Source organism: Drosophila mojavensis, unplaced genomic scaffold (assembly GCF_018153725.1).
Source record: "Drosophila mojavensis isolate 15081-1352.22 unplaced genomic scaffold, ASM1815372v1 contig_136, whole genome shotgun sequence".
Taxonomy (NCBI): Eukaryota; Metazoa; Arthropoda; class Insecta; order Diptera; family Drosophilidae; genus Drosophila; species Drosophila mojavensis.
Genome location: NW_025318667.1, coordinates 9036236 through 9058234, shown reverse-complemented (window position 1 = coordinate 9058234; position 21999 = coordinate 9036236). Strand labels below are relative to the sequence as shown.

Below are 21999 nucleotides of genomic sequence, written 5' to 3'. Positions count from 1 at the left end.
TCCAAGCACACACATACACACACACGAGCAGAGACAACAAGCGTACGCAGTTAACGTACAGTGCAAAAATACACAGAAAATGGCTAAACATATGGCAGCACTGGCGATGTTAAGCACGTTTATGTGGCTATGTTAATTACGATGTGTGTATGAAACTGTGAAACTAACGCATTTAAACTCAATATAATTGTTGAGCAGTAATTGATGGATATAATGGAAGCCAAAACTAAGCTGGCAAATTGATTGTAAACTTGTTTTCAAAACTGCTTAGCCATAATTCGCTATGCAATAGCTATGCAGCAGCTTTTAGGCGTTGCAAAATATTTTGTAAGCTGTTAACACAAATAATTATATCGTGTGAACATGGCAGCTGTAAATCGCAAGCAGTGTACACTGAAGGTGGCAACGCCATTTAACATTAACATTGTCAAACAGTTCTGTCATTGTTGCTCCACAGTTGAGCACACATATTTTATTTACCATCCGTCGACTAGGCCACTGTTAAAAAGACACTCAATCGTGCAACTAGCCTTCGGTCTGCTTGCTGCATTCACTTTGCATTTTGCAGAGGCCATGCATACTTTGCTGACCAACAACAATTGCCTGACTTGCCTGCATCGCTTTGACTCGGATGAGCTGTCGACAGCTCAAGCCATTGATGCGGATTTATGGCATTCGCTGTTGCAGCATCTCGACTGGCAGGCAGAGGAATTTAACATTGAATTTCTGCCCAAGCATTTGTGCCGAGGCTGTCACCAGCAGCTTGTGAGCTTTCGTGAGTTTCAGGAGCGGGCGAATGCTTGCCGCAAAGATATCCTGTCCATGGTAATGCGATTAAAGAAGGAGATCGTCGAGGAACAACAAAATGCGGCATTTGAGGTTGTGTACGAGGAGCCTCTAGCTGAAGACCAGGAGAAGCAGGAGCGAGAGCCAAAGCCGCTGCTCGAGACAACAAGCCAGGAGGAGAACCAGGCTGACCCTATAGATGAGCTACCCAAAGAAGAGTCGGAGGCAGTGGTAGAGGAGATGCAACCCAATCAAAGAAAGCCGGAGATGCCCAGCACCAATCGGCGCAGCAAAGGCTTAAAGAACAGTTTCAAGTGCAGCCAATGCGGTCACAACTTTGCCCACAATCTCACTTTGGACGCACACATTCGCAAGGTGCACGAGGGCAACAAACGCCCCTTCCAGTGCGATCGCTGCGACAAGGCATACAGCTTCATGAGCGGCCTCTACACACACATCAAGGAGATTCACAGCCCAAAGGAGCGCTCCTATCGCTGTGACCATCCCGGCTGCGATCGTGTCTACATCAGCTGCATAGCCATGCAGAAGCACAAGCGAATGAAGCATTCCGAATACGTTGCGGCCCCAGCCCGAAAGTATGTCTGCGAGCAATGCGGCGCAACGTTCAATCAGACAGCGAATCTCAAATATCATCGGCGCACCAAGCATCCCACCGAGGATGAGGCGGCAGCTAATGCGCTAGCCAGCGAACAGTACTATTGTGATATCTGCCAGAAACATTTCCACTCTCGCTACACACTGAAATACCATACGATGCAACAGCACGGAGGCGGCAATTCAGACACCTCCCAGGATCAGCCAACACTCATGCACGAATGCAAGGTGTGCGGCCGGCGTGTGGCTAAGCGCTTCATGCTCATGCAGCACATGCTGATGCACAGCGCGGAGAAGCTGCCATGCGAGCATTGCGGCCGTCTCTTTGCCCGCAAATTCGAGCTGGAAGCCCACGTTCGGGCGGTGCATCTGAAGCTGAGACCCTTCGGCTGCAGTTACTGCGGCGAATCGTTTGCATCAAGAAAGACCCAACGCCATCACGAGTACATTCACACCGGAGAGAAGCCCTATGTGTGCTCGACCTGTGGCCAGGCATTCAGGCAGCAGACGTGCCTTAAGAATCATGGCAGAGTGCATGAGAAGTCCAAGTGATTAATTCACATAAGTTCTCTCTTTAGTTGTATAGTACAGATAGAACAAGAAATATATTATATTTATATTTAAAGCTAACTATTAACTGTGCCGTGCTCCTTCTGTAGTTGTTGTTTCTCCTTCTCTATGTACACGGGCAAATCGTCCAGGGGCTTAAAGTACATATGCACTGCCTGGGAGCCGGCCATCATGGCCAGCATTGCGCTGCCCAAGAACTTCATGTATTGGCCCCACGAGACTCCGGCGGGCATGATTAAATCGATTCCTTCAGTTGATGCTGCTGCTGTTGCAGTTGATCCTCCACGTAGTTTTTCGCCTGCCTGCGCTTGAACGTGCGATCTACAATAGGTAACGAGTTTAGTTTCATTAAGTCTTTACACATAATCGAGGCTCGGAACTCACAGAAATTCGTCTCGCCCACGGTCCAGTTGATCATGGAGTACTCCAGCGCCGCGCCCAGAACAAAGAATATCGGCAGAAAGCGGTAGATGCCAAAGCGCTGCTTACCAGGCCAACTGTCAAGCAGACGTTGCACAGATCTGCTATATAGAGTCATCCGGTATTTGAATTATATAAGCTGGCCGGTCCAATTATCTGACCAGGCGAATAGCTTCGTTTAGCTCTTCAAATTTATGTTGAAGTCAACGTAATTTATATAGTGTTCTGCATACAGCTTACCAACTGATACTATTAATTTAGTACAAATTTTTATACAAAATAAAGTAGAGCAACCCAAATACAGCTGCCGAAAAGAGTTTCTGTTTTTGAACAGCTGTTTCAAATATTTATCAGCTGTTACGTGAAGCCAGCTCCTTTTTGCGTCAAGTTGCTCTTTTGAGCGTTCATGAAGGGTATGCTGCTTATGGATGTAAAATGGGGAAAATGTTGTTAAGAAAATAGGACCACTGTTAAAGTTAAACATTTGTTATTTAACCAGTTTCAAGTCATACAATGAAAATTACAAATCATTTTATTTATTTTACATATAAAGAACATAGCTCTCGAGCTTTTCGAATTGCGACGTTATTTGAAGTTGCTTACGTGCGCTGTTAGAGCCTAACAGCGTCTGTTAGCTTTACGTTGTAATCTACGTTTGTTTAGTATTTCTACATTTACTCAACACGTAAACAATTTTTTTCGTTTTTTTTTTTGTTTGCAAAAAGCCAAGCGTTTGCTTAAACATATGCCGACATAGTTAACCAAGAGCAACAATAACAAAATATGATACACAGCCTGTTCATAGTTAATAACAGCGGGTAAGCTAGACAACAGATGTTGACAGTAAACTGAAAAATGTGATAACTTCGATTTCACCCACAGCGAAGTCTTTTTAGAGAAGCATTGGCGTTCCGTTGTCTCTCGCTCCGTTTGCGAATACTTTCTCGATGCACAGCGTGCCGCTCCCTACGTTAGTGATGCTTTGATTTCCCATGCCCTTGACATGTAAATGATTTCTATTTTTGCTCCTGCAGGATGTGCCGCCCGTTATTGCCACGCCCCACTACTATCTGATCACTGTACAGCGGGATAGCGTCTCCTTGGTCGCTGCCTGCAAGCAGGAGGTGCCACCTTTGTTTGTCATCGAATTTCTGCATCGTGTGGTGGACACCTTCCAGGACTATTTCAGCGATTGCTCCGAGTCTGTGATCAAGGATAACTATGTGGTTGTCTATGAGCTGCTCGACGAGATGCTTGACAATGGCTTCCCCCTGGCCACCGAGAGCAACATACTCAAGGAGCTGATTAAGCCACCGAACATATTAAGAACCATTGCAAATACAGTCACCGGCAAGAGCAAGTATGTCCACCAGTCCCAACTCATCCTTGATAAGGACTCTCTAATGGATTCTTTTTGCGGTTGCAGCGTCAGCACTATTTTGCCATCCGGTCAGCTGTCGGCCATACCCTGGCGCCGCAGCGGCGTGCGGTATACCAACAACGAGGCCTACTTTGATGTCATCGAGGAGGTGGATGCAATCATTGACAAATCCGGCTCAACGGTCTTCTCTGAGATACAGGGACACGTGGGTAGACAAAGACAGCATATATGGCCGTGAAACTCTATAATTCCTCCCCTTGCAGATTGACTGTTGCATCAAGCTGTCGGGCATGCCGGACCTAACGCTCTCCTTTATGAATCCGCGTCTCTTTGACGATGTCTCATTTCATCCTTGCGTACGCTTCAAGCGCTGGGAGGCCGAGCGTCTGCTCTCCTTCATACCGCCCGATGGCAATTTCCGTCTAATGTCCTATCATATTAGCTCGCAATCGGTTGTGGCTATACCCATCTATATACGGCACAATTTCTCAATAAAGACGGGCGAGCAGGGGCGTTTGGATCTCACAATCGGGCCACGCAACACACTTGGACGGACCGTGGACAAGGTGAAGCTGGAGCTAACGATGCCCAGGTGTGTGCTGAACTGCCTGCTAACACCCAATCAGGGCAAATACACATTCGATTCGGTGAGCAAAACGCTTGCCTGGGATGTCGGACGCATCGATGTGTCGAAGCTGCCCAACATACGAGGATCGGTAAGGACTATGACTAAGGAAAAGTAGTATATAGAAATATATACATACATATATATTTCTCTCTTATCGCTTTCAGGTCTCATTAACACCTGGCACACCGAACATCGATGCCAATCCCTCCATCAATGTGCAATTCCAAATCTCTCAGCTCGCTGTATCCGGTTTGAAGGTGAATCGATTGGACATGTACGGCGAGAAATACAAGCCCTTCAAGGGCGTCAAATACTTAACCAAAGCGGGCAAATTCCAGGTGCGCATGTAGCTGCACGCTCCACATGCTACACATGCCACGCCCAGCCCACACGCCCCCTCTACTCAGCTTTAATTAAGTGTAAAACAAATCGAAGGAAACTCAAATGTATTGTGCTGCTCTTTCTATTTTTTTTTTTTTTTTTTTTTTTTGCTATGCCATCATAATAGAATAGGGAAAAAGATCATGAAAAAGAATAGGAAAAGCCCGCGTGTTTATTGTATTCATCCCAATTCGTGCTTATCTCTGTGCTAGTTTTATTTTACAATCTCTCTCTGTACTTGAGCAGCCCAAGCGAAACTATCCTATGCAGCTCATTAGAGGGTATATTAATGCTAAAAATAAGAAACTAAAGTGCATTGTATTAAACATTATTTTATCATTCTTTTACAAACTAAGTTCTTGATAAGCCCTTTGTTTTTGTTTTTTTTTCTTCTTTTTTTTTTTAAATATCATTCCTTTGCTTGCCTTATAAATAATAATATTTGACTATTATGTGTACACTTATAGCAAGGGTCAATGAATAAAGATGTTCCGTGAAATTTATATATTTATATATATACTTCAAGATATTTCAACAAAACTTGACAATCAAAGGGTTAAATTTTCATAAATAAATATATACATGAATCTGATGTCTAAAATATATATATGTATATATACTTAAGATATTAAAATCTTAAGTTGGAAGATGAAAAATATGATTACATATATATATATATTTATTTAATTTATCTGATAGTGGGATCAGATTTCCATATAACATATTATTTTTATATTGCACAAAACAAATTGCTATGAAGTTGATGTTGAACTTGGGCGCATTCTCCAACACTTTCGAACAAACACAGAAAAACTATTCAAGATAATAAATAAAATATATGACAAATTACAGGGTATCTGCCAATTGGTTACTTCATTCATGCTATCTACGGCTGCGTTGGCTTTTATAAATGTCAAAGCGAATGCAGCTGAAAAATGTTTTATGCTAACTTCAAGTATAGTTCTAGTTGTGCGTGTGTGTGTGTGTGTGTGTTTGTTTGTTTTAGTGTGTTGCTGATGGTGTGTGCGTCGCCATATTTAAAACTGGCTGTTGAACGTTGGCAAACAAGTTGCAAGCTGCCTGTGCGACTGTGGCTGCTGCCTGGCAACAAACCTCTCAAAGCCAGAGCCAAAACCAATAAATTTAAATAAAAATGCAAAACTTGATTTCTAATACCCTAGATGGCCGGTCAAGCGGGTCTTATGTGAAGCTTTACATTTCCTCAACTTAGCTCTACATAGCCTAAGTCTAACTCCCGATCTCACTCAACTTTTAACATAATTGCATTCAAAGACTCAGTAAATCAATATTGTCATTTAAACTAATATCAATATATACCAATATATGTATGTACAATATACTAATTACTGAAGATTTTTTTATTTCAAAATATTGAGTTTATCGCCAAATTTGTGCTCCAAGAGGACCAAAGAATTATTAGTATATATTTCTTTGACCACAGTTGTATATATATGTATGTACATAGATATGTTTAGTGGTATATCTGGCATATAGATATATGTATGTACATATTAATATAATGTCTCCTGCGCTAATACTGATCTAACAGATCTACTATATATCTGCCTTATCTCAATACTCTATATAAACTTCAGTTTTATAAATTGTATAGATATATACACTTCATTTGTTGTGTACCTATATAATATGAATATTTTTAAATATTTTTTCTATAAACAATATATAATTATTTGTCTTTACATTAATTTAAAAAGTTTTTTCAATATATTTTGATAAAACTAAAAAAAAAATATTTCAAGACACTTTAAGTTTTAAATTCCAATATGCAACTCATCCCTCTGATGTACTATATTAGACAGATTACAGAGTATCTGCGCGTACACTACCGACGAGAGAAACGTTTGTATATTTGCTTCCCTTTTTGACTTGGCCCTTCCAAGCATTCGCATATACATACATAACACACAGTTATATACATACATATATAAACATTGCAAAGCTCACATACATACATACATGTATACCCCATATACTCTATATACTCAATATACCCTTGCATTTTTTGTGTTGACTCTGGCAACCGGTTCTGGGTTCAGCGCTTCAGCCCGGTCTTGGCTCGGCTCTTGGGTCTCTGGTTAGGCTCTGGATCTAGCCGGGGCGTGCAACGGTAGCCAGCCAAGTAGTGCCACCAGCGCGCAGCGTACGCCTCTGACCATGCCCCCAGCTAGACATGCTATACACACCCAAGCAGCACACACACACACATACACACACATACATTGGCACATAGTTTGCTTAACTTGGCCGAAATTGCGAGCGTGGGAAACGTTTTTGGTTTTGGTCAGCAAACGGCATGTGGCATGCCACATGCTGTGGCACAGCTCTGGCGCTGTTTGATGACTAACAGTTGAGCACCGCTCCCGTCCCCGCCCACGCCCATCCATTCCCTTCTCAAAGGGTCAAGTTTGTTGCATAAGTCTTTCGTTTTGGCTCACACGAAGTGATTGTTCTCCCCCATTTATTGTTGTATTCCATCAATTTTGTAACGACACCTCAGTTTTGCTCCGATAATTGATATCGGTTAATGCCAGTCGTGGGAGCTGCCATTAATATTTATAAATGTATGGCTCCCAGGCATTGCCGACACCCCCTTCCTTGCTATCCCCCACCAACAGGTTCAAACGAGTGCCCAGATAATTGTGTGTGAACGAATACAAAGTGAAGAAATAAACAACTGTTTAATAGTCATTACCAAGTGGAAGAGAGAGCGAGAGTGACAGAGAGAGAGAGAGAGGGAGAGGGACAATGGCAAACATAGAGAGAGAGAGAGAGGTATATAAAAATGGACTTATTTACACTTGACAACTACAAAATTTTAATGGATAAGCAGGTTTTTAATGGCTTTTGGAGATCCCTCTTTAAACTTTTGACATTGTTAAAAAATTAATTACATAAATGTATATACAGTAGATACTCGGTAAGAAGGCAACTGTATAAATTTGTAGCGATTCAGTAATCAAATAACTGATCGATGAACAATTCACTGTAAGGTATGTAAAGTCTATTTATCCTAAAAGCTAATGAATAAATTCATTTGGGATCTGGATTGATCTGGATGATCAATGATAATTAATAACAATGAATAATAATAATGTATAGTGATAATGAACAATAGAAATGACGATGAACAATTATAATGCACGATGATAATGAACAAGAACGAAAGCTACTTTACGCCCTATTGCCAATAAACATTGATTATAATATTCATACTAACAATGAAAGCAAATAAAAGTAAATCATAAGCAAGAACCTCGAATGGTATGGCTATTTATATATAGTATATATACTCATTTACAAATGCAGAAAACAAAAAGAACAAAAAAAAAAAAAAAAAAAAAAACTTTAATATAATTTCTAATGAATAAATAAAAATAAAAAAATGAATTTATAGCAAAATTATAAAAAGAAATCACACTTAACATCGGCAGGATTCGAACCTGGGCTACTCAAACACAACGCCCATTGACTCTACAGCAGCGCCACTGCACTGCTTGGCCAGATGGCAGTGAAACCGAAACATATTCAAACAAATAAATCAAGCAGTGCACTGCACTGAGAATGCAAACACAATTCAGCACAACAATTGTGACTCTTTCAGCATATAATCTACATATTCTATTCAATATGGGACATTTTTTAATTCAAATGCCAACTCATTCACAATTAGCACAATGCTTGCAATTGACATTTAAAAGGGGAGTTTGGACAAATGTGGAAAAAATATAAAATATGAAATATAAACAATTTTAAAAATAAAAATATATATCTTAATCTTAATGCAAAATAAGGTAATAAGGCTTTTCAGTGCTAAGAGAAAATAGGAAACAAACTCAATCTGCGCGAGAAATACACGGATCTACAATAAAAATTGCAGGTCCATAGACCTTATATCATCCGAAATTGATGTTTTCACATATATAGGGACTGACGGATGGACAGACAGACAGACGGCATGGCTAATTCGATTCAGATAGTATTTTTTGAGATTTGAAACGCCTCCTTCTATGTGTTGCCTACTTTTAACAAAATTATTTCACTCTGATTTCATATTTTCAATGGGTTCAAGCTATAATTATAGATCATAGAACTCCCTAATCAGCAGTGCCTAGTGCTATTATATTTTCATTGAAATCAAATACTTGAATGTATTTCGATAAAACCAAAAGCCAATCAACGCTTAGCCTGCTGTATACCAGCTTTTTGTAGGCAGTGTTTCGCTGTCAGCCAGATCAGATTACATAAATCATTTTGGTTAGTTAGCTCGTTAACGCTTGCCAAGCTACCTACAAACACACACTCACACACACATACTCTGCAGTCCAGTCCAGCCCAGGGCAGCCCAACCCAACTGCAATTCAAGCCCAACTCAAGGCCCCACCCAGGTTCCCCTCTTTTGCTTAATGCTCCAGTTTAGTAATATGCTCCGCAAACTGAACTCTAGCCATTTGGCTGAACGCTAAGTGATTTTTTCTAAATATATACTAAATGCAAGTGCATGCACTAGACGTGCCACGCCTCATCGCCCCCACATGCAGCTCTCGCAATCGAACAGAAAATAGAAAGATAAAAAAAAAAATAAAAATTACGAAGAGCATATCTGAAGACTTGAATGCGCTTCCAAATGAACGGGACTACAAATTGCGATTGTAAAACTGAGGAACTATAATATGATATGCGAATTTTCAATGATCATCAATTAATGATGATAATGCGCAATGATAATAAACAATCAACTATGAATAAGTGCCAATAATAAACATAATGATAAAAAGCCTTAAAAAAACAATAATAATAATGAATAATAAATAATGAACAATTAACAACAATAAAGATGATAATAAACATAAATAATGAATAATGAATATGAAAAAAAAAATTATGAATATGAAGAATGATGATGATGATTGTATAATGATTATGATAAATGAGGAATAATAATAATTATAATAATAAATAATGACAATAAAATAATAATAACATTAATGAAAAGCGCATCTGATCAAAACTTGGATAAAAGCCACATGATATTCTCGTTGGGCTTCACATTTTCGTAGAGCATTCAAAATCAATAAACGAATCGGCGACACGACTTTGTCATTAGCAACAACATCTTGTCACATTGTTGTTGCAGTTTGTTTGCTTTTGCATTTCTGTATCTTTCATTTCGCTCTGTGTATGCACAGTGAGTCGTGCAATTGTGCACATCTGTTCAATATTCATTTGATGCAACTTGTTTCGTTGCACTGTGCAAATGTTTGAGTTGTAAATTGCAGTTGTTGCTGTTGCTGTTGCAGCTGACGTCGTTGTTGTTGTTGTTGTTGTCGTCGTTCGAAAGCTAAACAGACACGAGGCAAACAAATTGCGATCGTCAGTTGCTTGGCCGCTTGAAAGCCAAAACCGAAGCCGACAAAATTCAAACTGCAGCTGAAACTTGACTCCGTCCATTGCCCAAATCCAAAATCCAAAGTCTAATCAGCGTCTGGCCGGCTAATTAGAAACGCTGATTGTGCCACAAGACAGGCACTGGCACACAAACACGCACACATGTATACATATATGTTTACATATATCTTTATAGAGGGGAGCGGACATTATTAAATTGTAGTGACGCCTCATTTGCTGGCCTTTGAATACCCTGTAAATCAACAGTATTGTTGGACATGAGAGATCGAATAGGGCAACATCATTTATATTATATATTGATATTAATATACATGATATATATGTATATGATATTATATGTACAAATCTAGGAAAGCATTCGAAGAGAGAGAGAGAGAGAGAGAGAGAAAAAATGCAAAATATACAACAACAAAACTAATAATGATAATAATAATAATAATAGTTATTAAATTAGAGAGTGTTGTCAAAGTCAATGAATATTGAACTTCTAGTCGCCCTTAATATACTTTTCTTTTTTTTCTTCATTGTAGAATATATTTGGACACATTTTAAGTAATGCCTATTTTTCAAATATTGCCTGACTCAAATTTTGTTTAAGTAATATTCATTTAATTCACAAATTAAATTTTTTTATTTATTAAAATCATTTAAATATTTCTTTAATTTTCACTTACCATTCTAAATAAATGTTTATTCTTCAGCTTTTCATTTTACCTATAATAGCAGTACTTATATATTACCTATAGTAGAGTAATAAAAATCAAATAAATATTAATATAATTTCATTAAATTAAAAAAAAATACCTAGGCGATATATATGTAACGACAAATGCATATTCGATAGCTAGCTTGTTATACGATATTCAAATACATGTTTATACGATATGCAGATATATGGTAACATATTTGCCGACACACAGACACTATATACGATATATATATATACTATATATATATATATATATATATATACGATATACATAGCAGCATAAAGCACAGCAGGGGCAGCAGCATTTACACTTTTTATTTCATTTTGAATGCAGCTTGCGGGATAGCTCATTAAAAACGATTGAAACTTCCGCAAGAAGTCAAATTTGTAGACGACATAGATAGATGGGCAGATATGCCTAGATTATCGGTTATTATATCGGTTAGATATGTATATGCATACGCCTTTGTTTATAGCCGCAAAATGTGTTTCTGGAGCGTATTCAAAGCGTGCTTTGATAAAAACCCAGCTCCTCTCTGTACAGTCAGGGCCTTTGTTTTAAAGAGGTCGGCCGTGATTGGGAGCGCAAGTGGCATGGCCAGGGGCAGGGGCAGGGGCAGGAGCAGTGGCTGTAGTTGTGGTGGGAAGTGCAGTGAATGTGGGCATTTAATGGGGCTCGTTGTGGGAGTTAAATATTCGCTGGAACCACTCGAGAATGTGTCAGAATTTTGTTCATTGTGCACGAATTACGCGAATGTGCAACAGTAACAAAGTTGTCCAACTATTCATGGAAAAGCCAAAAAATAAAAGAACAAAAACTGTATAAATAAACAAATGACGCACACGCACACACACAGACACTCTCACCCACTCACCAAATGTCAACGGACAAAATTGAATTTGAGAAGGATTTGCATACAAAGTCAACGTCAATTGATAAACAATAAATGAATGTTCAGATAGATGGGTATTATCTTCGGTCGCGACTCGTAAAATAAACACCACTGCAGACATATGACTGTTATATGACAGATATACAACAGTGTTATAACAGATATCTGCAGACATTCAAAATGTCCAGCACACATAGAAGACTTTTATGAGATCTGAATAAATATGCACGTAAAATATATATATATAGCCAAACATATAAGTCAGGTGCATAACACATCTACATGATTATGTTTCCTCTTGACTAGGGAAATCGGAAGGAATTAAAATTTAACAAGGGGAAAATTCAAATAATACATATAACACTACCTAAGGATTCTCCAGTCAGACATTCCTGGGTAGAACAGAACCAGTTGAACCAGTCAGTTTACATGCGGACGAAACTGAGTTTATACCTAATCATTACTTGATTATTTATACTATATTATGTCATTGAATACCAAGTCTATTTGTCTACGCTAGAGCAGAGATTTCTTATTTATTTATGTTATACTTAAATTTGATTTCAAGCCCACTTCATGTTCATCCACAAAGACTATGGAGAGAAAGGTAAGTAACTCGACCCTAGCAGGCTTGTTCCACTGAATCGGAATCTGAAACTGAATCCGTCCTAAAATAAACTTGCCGCAAGAGAAACCCGACTGTCTTCTTGCTAACAAATAACAAAAAATTTATAGAAGTTTATGACGAAGGACCATGTTTTCGTATACCACAAATAGACTTAGATGTAACTTTCAAATACTTAAAAAATATCACGAGAAATTAAAAAAAAGGCTAGTCTGAAATTTGTATAAATAAACGGTAGAAATCTGCGGCAAAGTATTGGTTAATTCTAAATTACTAAATCCCCCCATTCGATTGGGCGTGCAAGTTAGAAATAACCAAATTTCTCTTCCCATATAAAACAAAGACCATGAACCATAAAATATATAAAAATTATTTATATTTCAAAGAATTTTATATTGCAAATATATTTTTATTAATTGAATTTTTTTGTTTTTTTTTTCAATACAAATTAATTAACATAACTGATAAAAACAAAGAGGTCGAGTCCCATGATAGGAGTAACATACGCAGAGTTTCCTTAACCGACAAGATTAGTTGAGAGGACAGAAACAAATCATTCAGTAAGAAAAAATAAGAAAGTTGCAGTCGGAAGTTACCAATTGCAGTTTTACCGGATTTGCCACGTTCCTAATGGGCTTAGGTATATCCGCATATCTTTTTGAAATTGTATTGTCGACGCTAGGGTTCACTCCTAATTTTAACTCTTTAGCACTTCCACAACGGACGGACAAATAGATGCAGGAACAGACGAACGGATGGAGGGACAGACTGACGGATGGACAAACGGACAGACGGAGTGAGATAGAGATGGGCAAGCGGACGGACGGAGGGATAGACGTACGGATGGATGTGCGGACAGACGGACGGTAGAATATACGAATGAAGGGATAGACAGACGGAGGGAAGGTGGGATATACGAACGGAGGGATAGACGGACGGAAATGAGAAAACCACTATATGTATAAGAGGTACAATATCTTTGTATTTACTTAATAAAATATTACGAAATAACGAAGGGGCCCAAATTTATTGTGTTATTACGATTAACCGCTTAAAAAAAAAAAAAAAAAAAAAATACAAACAAAAACTGTAGAATGTTTTGAATACTTAGAACGGGCTTTGGCCCATAGATATGCTAATGAATGGGGGTTTAAATTGAATTAAATATATCGATTTTTTTCGTGGCGTCTTAGATGCGACATGATAATAGAATTGATAAAGAAAATAAATATTTGTCGCCTCACTAAGAGTAGGTAAAGTTGAAGTGAGAGGGAAGAGAGCGGTGGGTGCAGTGAGTGGATAGAGTAGGAGCGCGAAAGGCGTGACACGCGAGCTCAACATTAATTATGATAATTTATTACAAAAACACAATACATCAAAATATAAAAAATTAAAATTGAAAAATATATATTAAGTATTAAGTAGACTTGTAATGTTGTTATTGAAAATTAAAAATACATTTATTACTTACGAAAAATACATTTAAAAAAAAAAAAATCTATAAGTATATAATATACTATACACTAGCCTACAATTAAATGATTACATCTCTATGCTTTCTAAGATCGATATGGACAGATGACAGAGCTAAATCGCCTCAACTCGTCGTTCAGATGATGAATATATATGCCTTTTGGGGCCACGCCTTCACGCCTTTTACAAACCTTTAACAAAACCATATAGGGTATGAAAATGAAATAATTCGCTAAGAAATCCTTGTAAAAATATATATAAATATATATATGTTATATGATAATATAAGAGATAAATACAGAAATTAATGAGAGACGTTTTTATTCATATATGATGAAAGCATTTTTATTTTAATAAGAGATATACAGACAAGATTTCAAAACGTAAGAATCAAATTGAAATATGTATATTATGTATTATAAAAACTTAAAAAAAAAATACGGATATTTTACATTAATCTTAGATGAATACATTAATAACAGTCCATAAAAGTAATATATCCTTATGCCGACTGTCATAGTCAGAGCGCGATCCACAAACGACCCAAAAAACATCAAGTACTTCATTAAGGCTCCACCTCTTTACATCCGGATTTCTTTAAAAACTTCACCAACGATAATAGACGATTTATAAGATTAACTTCAGCCAATAAAACTAATGACGAAACCATGTAACATTGGAAGCTCTCCAAAGCCCCATCTTCGTGATCTGTCTTTGCAATACGCAGATAAATAATAATAATATTATAATGAGTAATTATAAGTACCACCAAAATAATGAATCAACGACGAGGGTGCGTAGTCAAAACCTGGGCTTCAACCTCCGTGGATGGCATTGGAATACGTGCGTAAATTATATCCAGGAAGAAAGTGAAAAATTTCAATAGTAAGACGATAATAGACGATTTATAAGACTTCATCCATTAAAACTACTAGAATAAGAAACCACATTGAAAGCTCTCCAAAACAATATCTTCGTGATCTGTCCTTGCAATACGCGGATACGATAGACGATAATAGACGATATAATAAGATATACTTCAGTCAAGCGGCCAACGGACTTGGAGACAATACGCCACCAGAACAACCTCCTTGGATGCTATCGGAGCACGTGCGAAAGTTATATTCAAGAAGAAAGTGTAACAATTCAATAGAGATAATAGACGATATAATAAGATCTACTTCAATCAAGCGCCCAATGGACTTGGAGACAATACGCCACTAGAATAACCCTCTTTGGATGCTATCGAAGCACGTGCGAAAATTATATTCAGGAAGAAAGTGGAACAATTCAATAGAGATAATAGACGATATAATAAGATCTACTTCAGTCAAGCGGCCAATGGACTTGGAGACAATACGCCACCAGAACAACCTCCTTGGATGCTATCGGAGCACGTGCGAAAGTTATATTCAAGAAGAAAGTGTAACAATTCAATAGAGATAATAGACGATATAATAAGATCTACTTCAATCAAGCGCCCAATGGACTTGGAGACAATACGCCACTAGAATAACCCTCTTTGGATGCTATCGAAGCACGTGCGAAAATTATATTCAGGAAGAAAGTGGAACAATTCAATAGAGATAATAGACGATATAATAAGATCTACTTCAGTCAAGCGGCCAATGGACTTGGAGACAATACGCCACCAGAACAACCTCCTTGGATGCTATCGGAGCACGTGCGAAAGTTACAATTCAATAGAGATAATAGACGATATAATAAGATCTACTTCAGTCAAGCGGCCAATGGACTTGGAGACAATACGTCACTAGAATAACCCTCTTTGGATGCTATCGAAGCACGTGCGAAAATTATATTCAGGAAGAAAGTGGAACAATTCAATAGAGATAATAGACGATATAATAAGATCTACTTCAGTCAAGCGGCCAATGGACTTGGAGACAATACGCCACCAGAACAACCTCCTTGGATGCTATCGGAGCACGTGCGAAAAATATATTCAAGAAGAAAGTGGAGTAATTTAATGGATAGAGGTGATATACACGATATTATAAAACCAATCAATAAAATGATGAATAAATACTGTAAATATAAATATATCCCCGCCGCCGGTTATGAGGACGTCTTATAGACTTCCACCTCAATCCTCGTTTTGCAAACACAATCTATGTGTGTAACACCCCAAGTAATTCTCTCCATAGTGTGGAGGACTCGCACAAAAACGAATTTAAGTGCGGACTAATTACATTCGTCAGACGAAACAGGAATATATCCTGCCGCCGGGGATGAGGATCTCAAACCCAAAAAAAAAAATGGAAAAAAAAATCTTTTTTTAAATGAAAAAACAATAGTCTCTGACAGACACTTCCACCTCAATCCTCAAACACAATCTATGTGTGTATTTCCCAAGTAATTCTCTCCACAGTGTGGAGGACTCGCACAAAAACGAATTTAAGTGCGGACAAATTACATTCGTCGGACGAAACAGGAATATATCTCTGTTTGCCGGCGATGAGGACCCCAAATCAAAAAAAAAATTTTTTTTAAATCTTATTTAAATGAAAAAAAAATCCTGCACTGGGTGATACCCAACAGGAGCCAAGAGGATGTCTTATAGACACTTACACCTCAATCCTCATATCAAACACAATCTATGTGTGTAACACCCCAAGTAATTCTCTCCACAGTGTGGAGGACTTACATTCGTCGGACGAACAGGAATATATCTCTGTTGCCGGCGATGAGGATCCCAAAAAAAAAAAAAAAAAAAAAAAAAAAAAAAAATCATCCTGCACTGGGTGAGCAGCAGGAGTCAAGAGGATGTCTTATAGACACTTCCACCTCAATCCTCATATCAAACACAATCTATGTGTGTAACACCCCAAGTAATTCTCTCCACAGTGTGGAGGACTTACATTCGTCGGACGAACAGGAATATATCTCTGTTGCCGGCGATGAGGATCCCAAACCAAAAAAAAAAATTTCCAATACAAAAAAAATATGAAAAAAAAATCAGCCTGCACCGAGTACTACCCAGAGGCAGACTGAGGAAAGCACTGAGAAGGTGCTCCTTTTATAGGCAACGAAGGCTTACTTCGATAGTCTAATATCATGCAACTCTGTGTTTCAGAGTTGCACTGAAAATTTAATTACTAGTTGCAAATCCTAAATACAGTGCCTATATAAAGGATACTATTACATTTTCTCATCTGTCTGGAATGGCGCTGTTGGTAGATGCGGTGCGCGACGCCGTAATTGTCCCAGGTTCAAACCCCCAGGCGGGTGAGAGCGAAATTGTTTTTTATTATTATTTTAAATTAGGAAGTGGCGTTGTTAGTAGAGGCGCCGTATTTTCGCGAACATATAGGTTGTTGGTTCGAGTACCAGTTTGGTTTTTTGTTTTTTTTATACATTTTGTTTTTTTTTTTTTTTTTTTAATTTTCACAAAGACTTTATACCCTGATTTGGCATTTAGACTAAAGGCTTTATTAAAGGAGTTTAAACACCCCTTTATTACTAAACTTTCATGTTTCAAAATATTGGTCTCCCCAGCTTAAGTCGCATAAGGATCGCATCGAATCGGTCCAAAAACAGTTTCTCCTCTTCGCGCTGCGTCATCTAAACTGGGGTCCTAATCTCCATTTTGCATCTTACCATAGTAGAGGTTTCCTTATAGATCCTTCATCATTACTCAATCGTAGCACAATTCTGAGCAATGTTTTTTTCTGCATATGTTGATTATTGATAATATTGATTCGCCCCGCTTGTTAACTTAATTTCTCTGTTCCTTACGGAGCAACCTTTCTACTCATCGGATTAATCATTGCATAGCGAATTTCACGTTAATGAAATGGTCACAAAATATACATATTACCATGTGTTCTTCCATGAAATTAATTAAATACTTGCTTTCAGGCCATCTTACAGCAGAGCTCCCACATTTACTACTATATTTATTTTTAAGATTCCCAACAATTATATAATATATTTTAATAGTGTTTCTTTCTTTTGTGAATATCTTAAAATAAAATAAATAAATAAAAATCTACATGTGCTGGCACTTCAACTAAACTAAAGCTCGTTCAACAAACAAATCTAAAATCAACATTAAACTGGAATAATGTAGACAATAAAATTTTATTTATTTCTATTTTTTTATTTTTTTTTTACTTAGCAAATAACCTTGAACGTTGCATCATTCAGAAAGGTTAATTCGTATCAAACAAATTGCCGCGCGAAATGTCAACCAAATTGTAATTTTAATTCAATCTAAACAAATTGGCAAAGCTGTTAAATGTATGCGAAATGGCATGGATCATTGGCGACCTCAGCCGCGAATTGTATAACCCAGAATATCGCCCATTCGTGCACTCTTTCTCTCTCCCTCTCTTTCTCTCTCTGTATATGTGTGTGTGGGGTCTAAGCTTAAATTTAGAAACAATTTATTTATTTATTTAAAAGTCAACTATCAAAAGTTTTTTTTTTCCTTGCTTTTGTCTTTTGTTTTGTCATTCGTCAGATTTATTGTGATTATTTTTTCTCTCTTTCTGTTTATTGTCTCTCTTTCTTTTTTTTTTTTTGTGCTGTGAATTTGCTGTGAAATCTAAACAAAAACTGTCGCTGCGGTTTCCCGTGGGGAGAACCCATGTAGTTCAGCTCTTGTCCAATTCAATTCGTGTTTGTTTTTTTTTTTTTTTTTTTTTTTTAGTGTTTCGTAATAGTTTCCAAAAAAAAAAGCTGGGCTCCACAAATACCAGGATATTGCATATGAGTGTTGCTTGAGAACTCTCTGAGTTTTATTCGGTCTAGTTAAAAGTTGCAAAATTTCAATTGACTTTGATATGGAAAATCAAGCATATTAAACATATTCCATAATTGCATTCTTAAGCATTCCATTAACAAATATTCCCAAAAAGATGGGACGCTTAATTTTTTTTTTTTTTTTGTGAATCATTCTTAAACATTTTACTGGCCAGTCTTACACTTGACGCATACATAAATAAATAAATTTTACAATGCTTCCATATATTTGAGATACAGCTATATAAGTTCAAGTTACTTCCATAAATCTAGGAAAAAGTTTTTTTTTTTTTTTTTTCTTCGGTGCTGTATTCCTAAACGTTTTACTGGTATTACTTGCAATTCACTTTTATTTCGACTTTTTATGAAACATATTTTATTTTATTGGCTTTATTAACTCATTGCAAATGATCTTGCGCCCTTGCAATTTCCCGCTTCTGTTGTTTTCGTAAACGTTTCACTGGCCACAACATGTTTGCGCTATACTCCCCAAACTCTACGTAATTATATGGCAGCTTTGCTTCACTTATGAAGCATATCTCCATTATTATTATTTTTTCTTCTTCTTGTTGGTCTATCCTTAAGCGAATGAGTAAGTGGTAAAGCGATTGTTACCCTTCTGGTTTGCTTTTTATGTCATACCGTTGACCGTTAAGCGCACTGAAATTTAATTGCGTCAGCTTTCAGGTAATTCAATTAGACTCATGTCTATTTATATTGCAATTGTCTTGAAGCTTGAGAGGGCATTGCTTAACTTGTGGGCGCTTCTCACATTCCAATTGCAACTGACTGGCTTGCTGTTGACCCCAACTAAACAGCTGCTGCCGCCCTACCACCCCCCTCTGCCCCTTGCAACTGTGAATGGAAGCAAGTTAGGTAACGCCATAGAATTTCGCTTTTCTTCTGGCGTAATATTTATTTATTTACTTATTTATTGAGGGCACGCCTGGACAATTGCAGCGTTTTATTCAATTTGATATGATAATTTGCTTAGACTGACGCCCCTCTTCTATACGCATATGCCATGTGTGCGATATATGTATGTGTACATACATATATCCAAGGGGTAGATTGTATGTTGAGACTTTTATTATTTTATTTCGCAGCTACCTTGCAGTGCAAACGAAATCAAGTTGACTAACCAATTCACACATAAGACATATATATATATATATATATATATATATGTCTTACATACAAATATTAAATGGACTTTAAGAGCCTCAAATACCCTGTTTCGCCAGGTTAACCACAGAGTATGATTACATTTAATGATATTTCAACTCAAATGAAATGGATAGCCTGAAGAAAGGCCTCTTAGCATATTTTGATGATGCTCGGCTCAGACTCTCAGTAAGTTGCCTTTCAAGACATTAAAATTTAAGAGATTTCAGTTGAAATTCTTGTCTGGAAACTCAGCAAAAAATCGAGCAAGAGATGTGCTCGGAGAGTATAGGGAATTTTTGGTTCTTTCAAGATTTATTTATTATATTTTTGTATGACAATCTATATTTTCATTGAGGGGATCATGAGATATAATGCAATTATGCCAAGGTGCTTCTGCTGTCTTCGAAGCCCTTTAAAATAATATTGAGTGCGTCCTCAATTGCGCAATCGTGGCGTTGCCTCATCGAATTAGGGCCCTACATTTTCGAGAATCAGTAGAAGTAGAAGTATAATGAATCAGAATTTGCCGAAAATAAAGATGAACCAAACCAAAAATTAATTTAGCATACATATCTTAGACGTGATCCTGTATACAGAGTATATTCATATATATTGTGGCATCTTATTATAGCATGGTAGCTCTGAGAGAAAACTGCATGCCAATCGAAAACATGTCAAATAAAATATGAAGCTAGTAATTCACACTTCGTGAAGATAACTTTTTGTAAACATAAATTCAAGTGCTTCAAGTGCAATTTTCGAATAATTCAACTAGACTTCGATGGCGTTTTTATATATACTCTATATATATATAATTGAAATACTAGTCATGAGCAGAGACTGAAGACGGTGCTGTGGCTGTCCCTGTTGTAGCATTGCCATACCATTCAGTAACTGAAAAGTTTTGCTGTAAACAAATAACATCATAATCGAGTAATGGCACGAGTTGCTCCGGCGACCGTCTGTGGCGCAAGTGTAATCCGATCTGAGGCCCAATTTAGAGTCCGATTTCGATTGCTGGCTGCTGGATGCCGTCGATCAGTCAGAATTGCCATAATCGCGAGCGACGTTGGAGCCATAATAAACCAGACCACTAAAACGTTGACTCAGTCAAACAGAAAATAGAATAAGCGAAAATAAAAATAAGAAGTCAATAGAAACGTGTTTGAATGCCGGATCGTTAGATTGAATGCATTGGCGTGTGCAGCGGATGCGATTCACTTCGTTGGCATCCGTTGAGGCTTCAAGTCGAATTTGCGACAAATGCAACAAACAAACCTTACCATCATACAAATTGGAACAAAGTCCAACTTTTATTTTTCCCTCATTCAAAGGCAAGAAGCCCTCTCTCCCATCTCCTATCTCTTTCCTCCAGTTTTCTACCTTTATTTCTCTTCGTATATCTGCTATCTCTCATTTATTATAGTCTCCTGGCTTTCTCTCTATCATTTGCTCCCCGCTCTCTCTTTCGTTTCCCTATCTCCCTGTCTCTCTCTAGCTTTATCCCTCGTTTACACTGCCTCTTGAATAAATATTCTTCTTCAAATGAAAGTCTTAAAAAAAAGCCTAGTCAAAATTCTACAGCCGATATAGTGAGCAAGAGCTTATGACATAAGAGAGAATCATAAAATAGATATAGAACATACTTCAACTATTTGTCACGGCAACGAGTGCATACTGTACTTGTTTAGACAAAGATTTGTTTAGGTCTTTCATAGTATCGTAAAATTCAGTATTTGCTTTAACAATTTCTGTTCCCCAACAGCAATGTGTTATGTAATGCTATCTAATGATAGCATGCATAGCCTTTATGAGGGTCTTATAGTATTCAAATGAAAGAGTCGCCTTTGTGGCATACAAGGAATGCAGTTCGGATTAGAGCCTATGCAAAAGACGTTGATTAGGTAAGGAGTCGGAATGATTTTTGTGATTGCCGTACCTTCAGTGTCTATATATACATATATCATATCTACGATGGTTTCTTACTCTAGAGTATTTCAGCTTCGTCTTATCGCAACCTCGTTTGCCTGTCTGCTTAGATTTATGACGCGTTTGTTAGTTGAGTTCATCGGAGGTCAACTGAGAGTTCAGGTTTCTCACTTTTCTACCCATTTACAAATTGTGTAAACACTCTCT

General features: G+C 37.5%; 4 protein-coding genes and 1 long non-coding RNA gene across 6 annotated transcripts; 2 read left to right on the top strand and 3 right to left on the bottom strand.

Annotated features, from left to right (window-relative positions):
- The first annotated feature begins 457 nt into the window (after positions 1–457).
- LOC6585033 (zinc finger protein 569) lies at positions 458–2031 on the top strand. Its single transcript, XM_002010637.4, has one exon. The coding sequence runs from the start codon at positions 574–576 to the stop codon at positions 1951–1953; it is 1380 nt and encodes a 459-aa protein (XP_002010673.1). The 5' UTR covers positions 458–573; the 3' UTR covers positions 1954–2031.
- On the bottom strand, positions 1954–2204 carry LOC6585032 (protein BRAWNIN). The gene has a single exon (XM_002010636.4). The coding sequence runs from the start codon at positions 2202–2204 to the stop codon at positions 2028–2030; it is 177 nt and encodes a 58-aa protein (XP_002010672.1). The 3' UTR covers positions 1954–2027.
- On the bottom strand, positions 2056–2728 carry LOC6585031 (small integral membrane protein 4). Of its 2 annotated transcripts, none has more exons than XM_015161050.3 (3): positions 2632–2728; positions 2356–2575; positions 2056–2292 (listed from the first exon to the last, which is right to left on the bottom strand). In XM_015161050.3, exons 2-3 carry the CDS (start codon positions 2507–2509, stop codon positions 2207–2209), a joined length of 240 nt encoding a protein of 79 aa, XP_015016536.1. In that variant the 5' UTR covers positions 2510–2575; positions 2632–2728; the 3' UTR covers positions 2056–2206. The 2 variants fall into 2 exon arrangements, with proteins under 2 accessions (XP_015016536.1, XP_043865350.1); XM_044009415.1 differs by having other exon boundaries at positions 2356–2547; positions 2632–2720.
- Positions 2729–3035: 307 nt separating this feature from the next.
- Positions 3036–5284, top strand: LOC6585030 (AP-3 complex subunit mu-1). The gene is made up of 6 exons (XM_002010634.4): positions 3036–3209; positions 3274–3361; positions 3426–3751; positions 3818–3977; positions 4036–4488; positions 4565–5284. Exons 1-6 carry the CDS (start codon positions 3175–3177, stop codon positions 4748–4750), a joined length of 1248 nt encoding a protein of 415 aa, XP_002010670.1. The 5' UTR covers positions 3036–3174; the 3' UTR covers positions 4751–5284.
- Positions 5285–14258: 8974 nt separating this feature from the next.
- LOC116804561 lies at positions 14259–18337 on the bottom strand. Its single transcript, XR_004364554.2, has 2 exons — positions 14696–18337; positions 14259–14637 (listed from the first exon to the last, which is right to left on the bottom strand). It is a non-coding gene; the product is annotated as an uncharacterized LOC116804561 (long non-coding RNA).
- Between the last annotated feature and the right edge of the window lie 3662 nt (positions 18338–21999).

Coding starts and splice junctions, on each gene's coding strand:
- LOC6585033 (XM_002010637.4), top strand. CDS start 574: ATGCATACTTTGCTGACCAACAACAATTGCCTGACTTGCCTGCATCGC.
- LOC6585031 (XM_015161050.3), bottom strand. CDS start 2,509: ATGACTCTATATAGCAGATCTGTGCAACGTCTGCTTGACAGTTGGCCT. Junction 2,293..2,355: donor CGTGGGCGAGACGAATTTCT/GTGAGTTCCGAG, acceptor TACCTATTGTAG/ATCGCACGTTCAAGCGCAGG.
- LOC6585030 (XM_002010634.4), top strand. CDS start 3,175: ATGATACACAGCCTGTTCATAGTTAATAACAGCGG. Junction 3,362..3,425: donor CACAGCGTGCCGCTCCCTAC/GTTAGTGATGCT, acceptor TTGCTCCTGCAG/GATGTGCCGCCCGTTATTGC. Junction 4,489..4,564: donor TGCCCAACATACGAGGATCG/GTAAGGACTATG, acceptor TATCGCTTTCAG/GTCTCATTAACACCTGGCAC.
- LOC6585032 (XM_002010636.4), bottom strand. CDS start 2,204: ATGCCCGCCGGAGTCTCGTGGGGCCAATACATGAAGTTCTTGGGCAGC.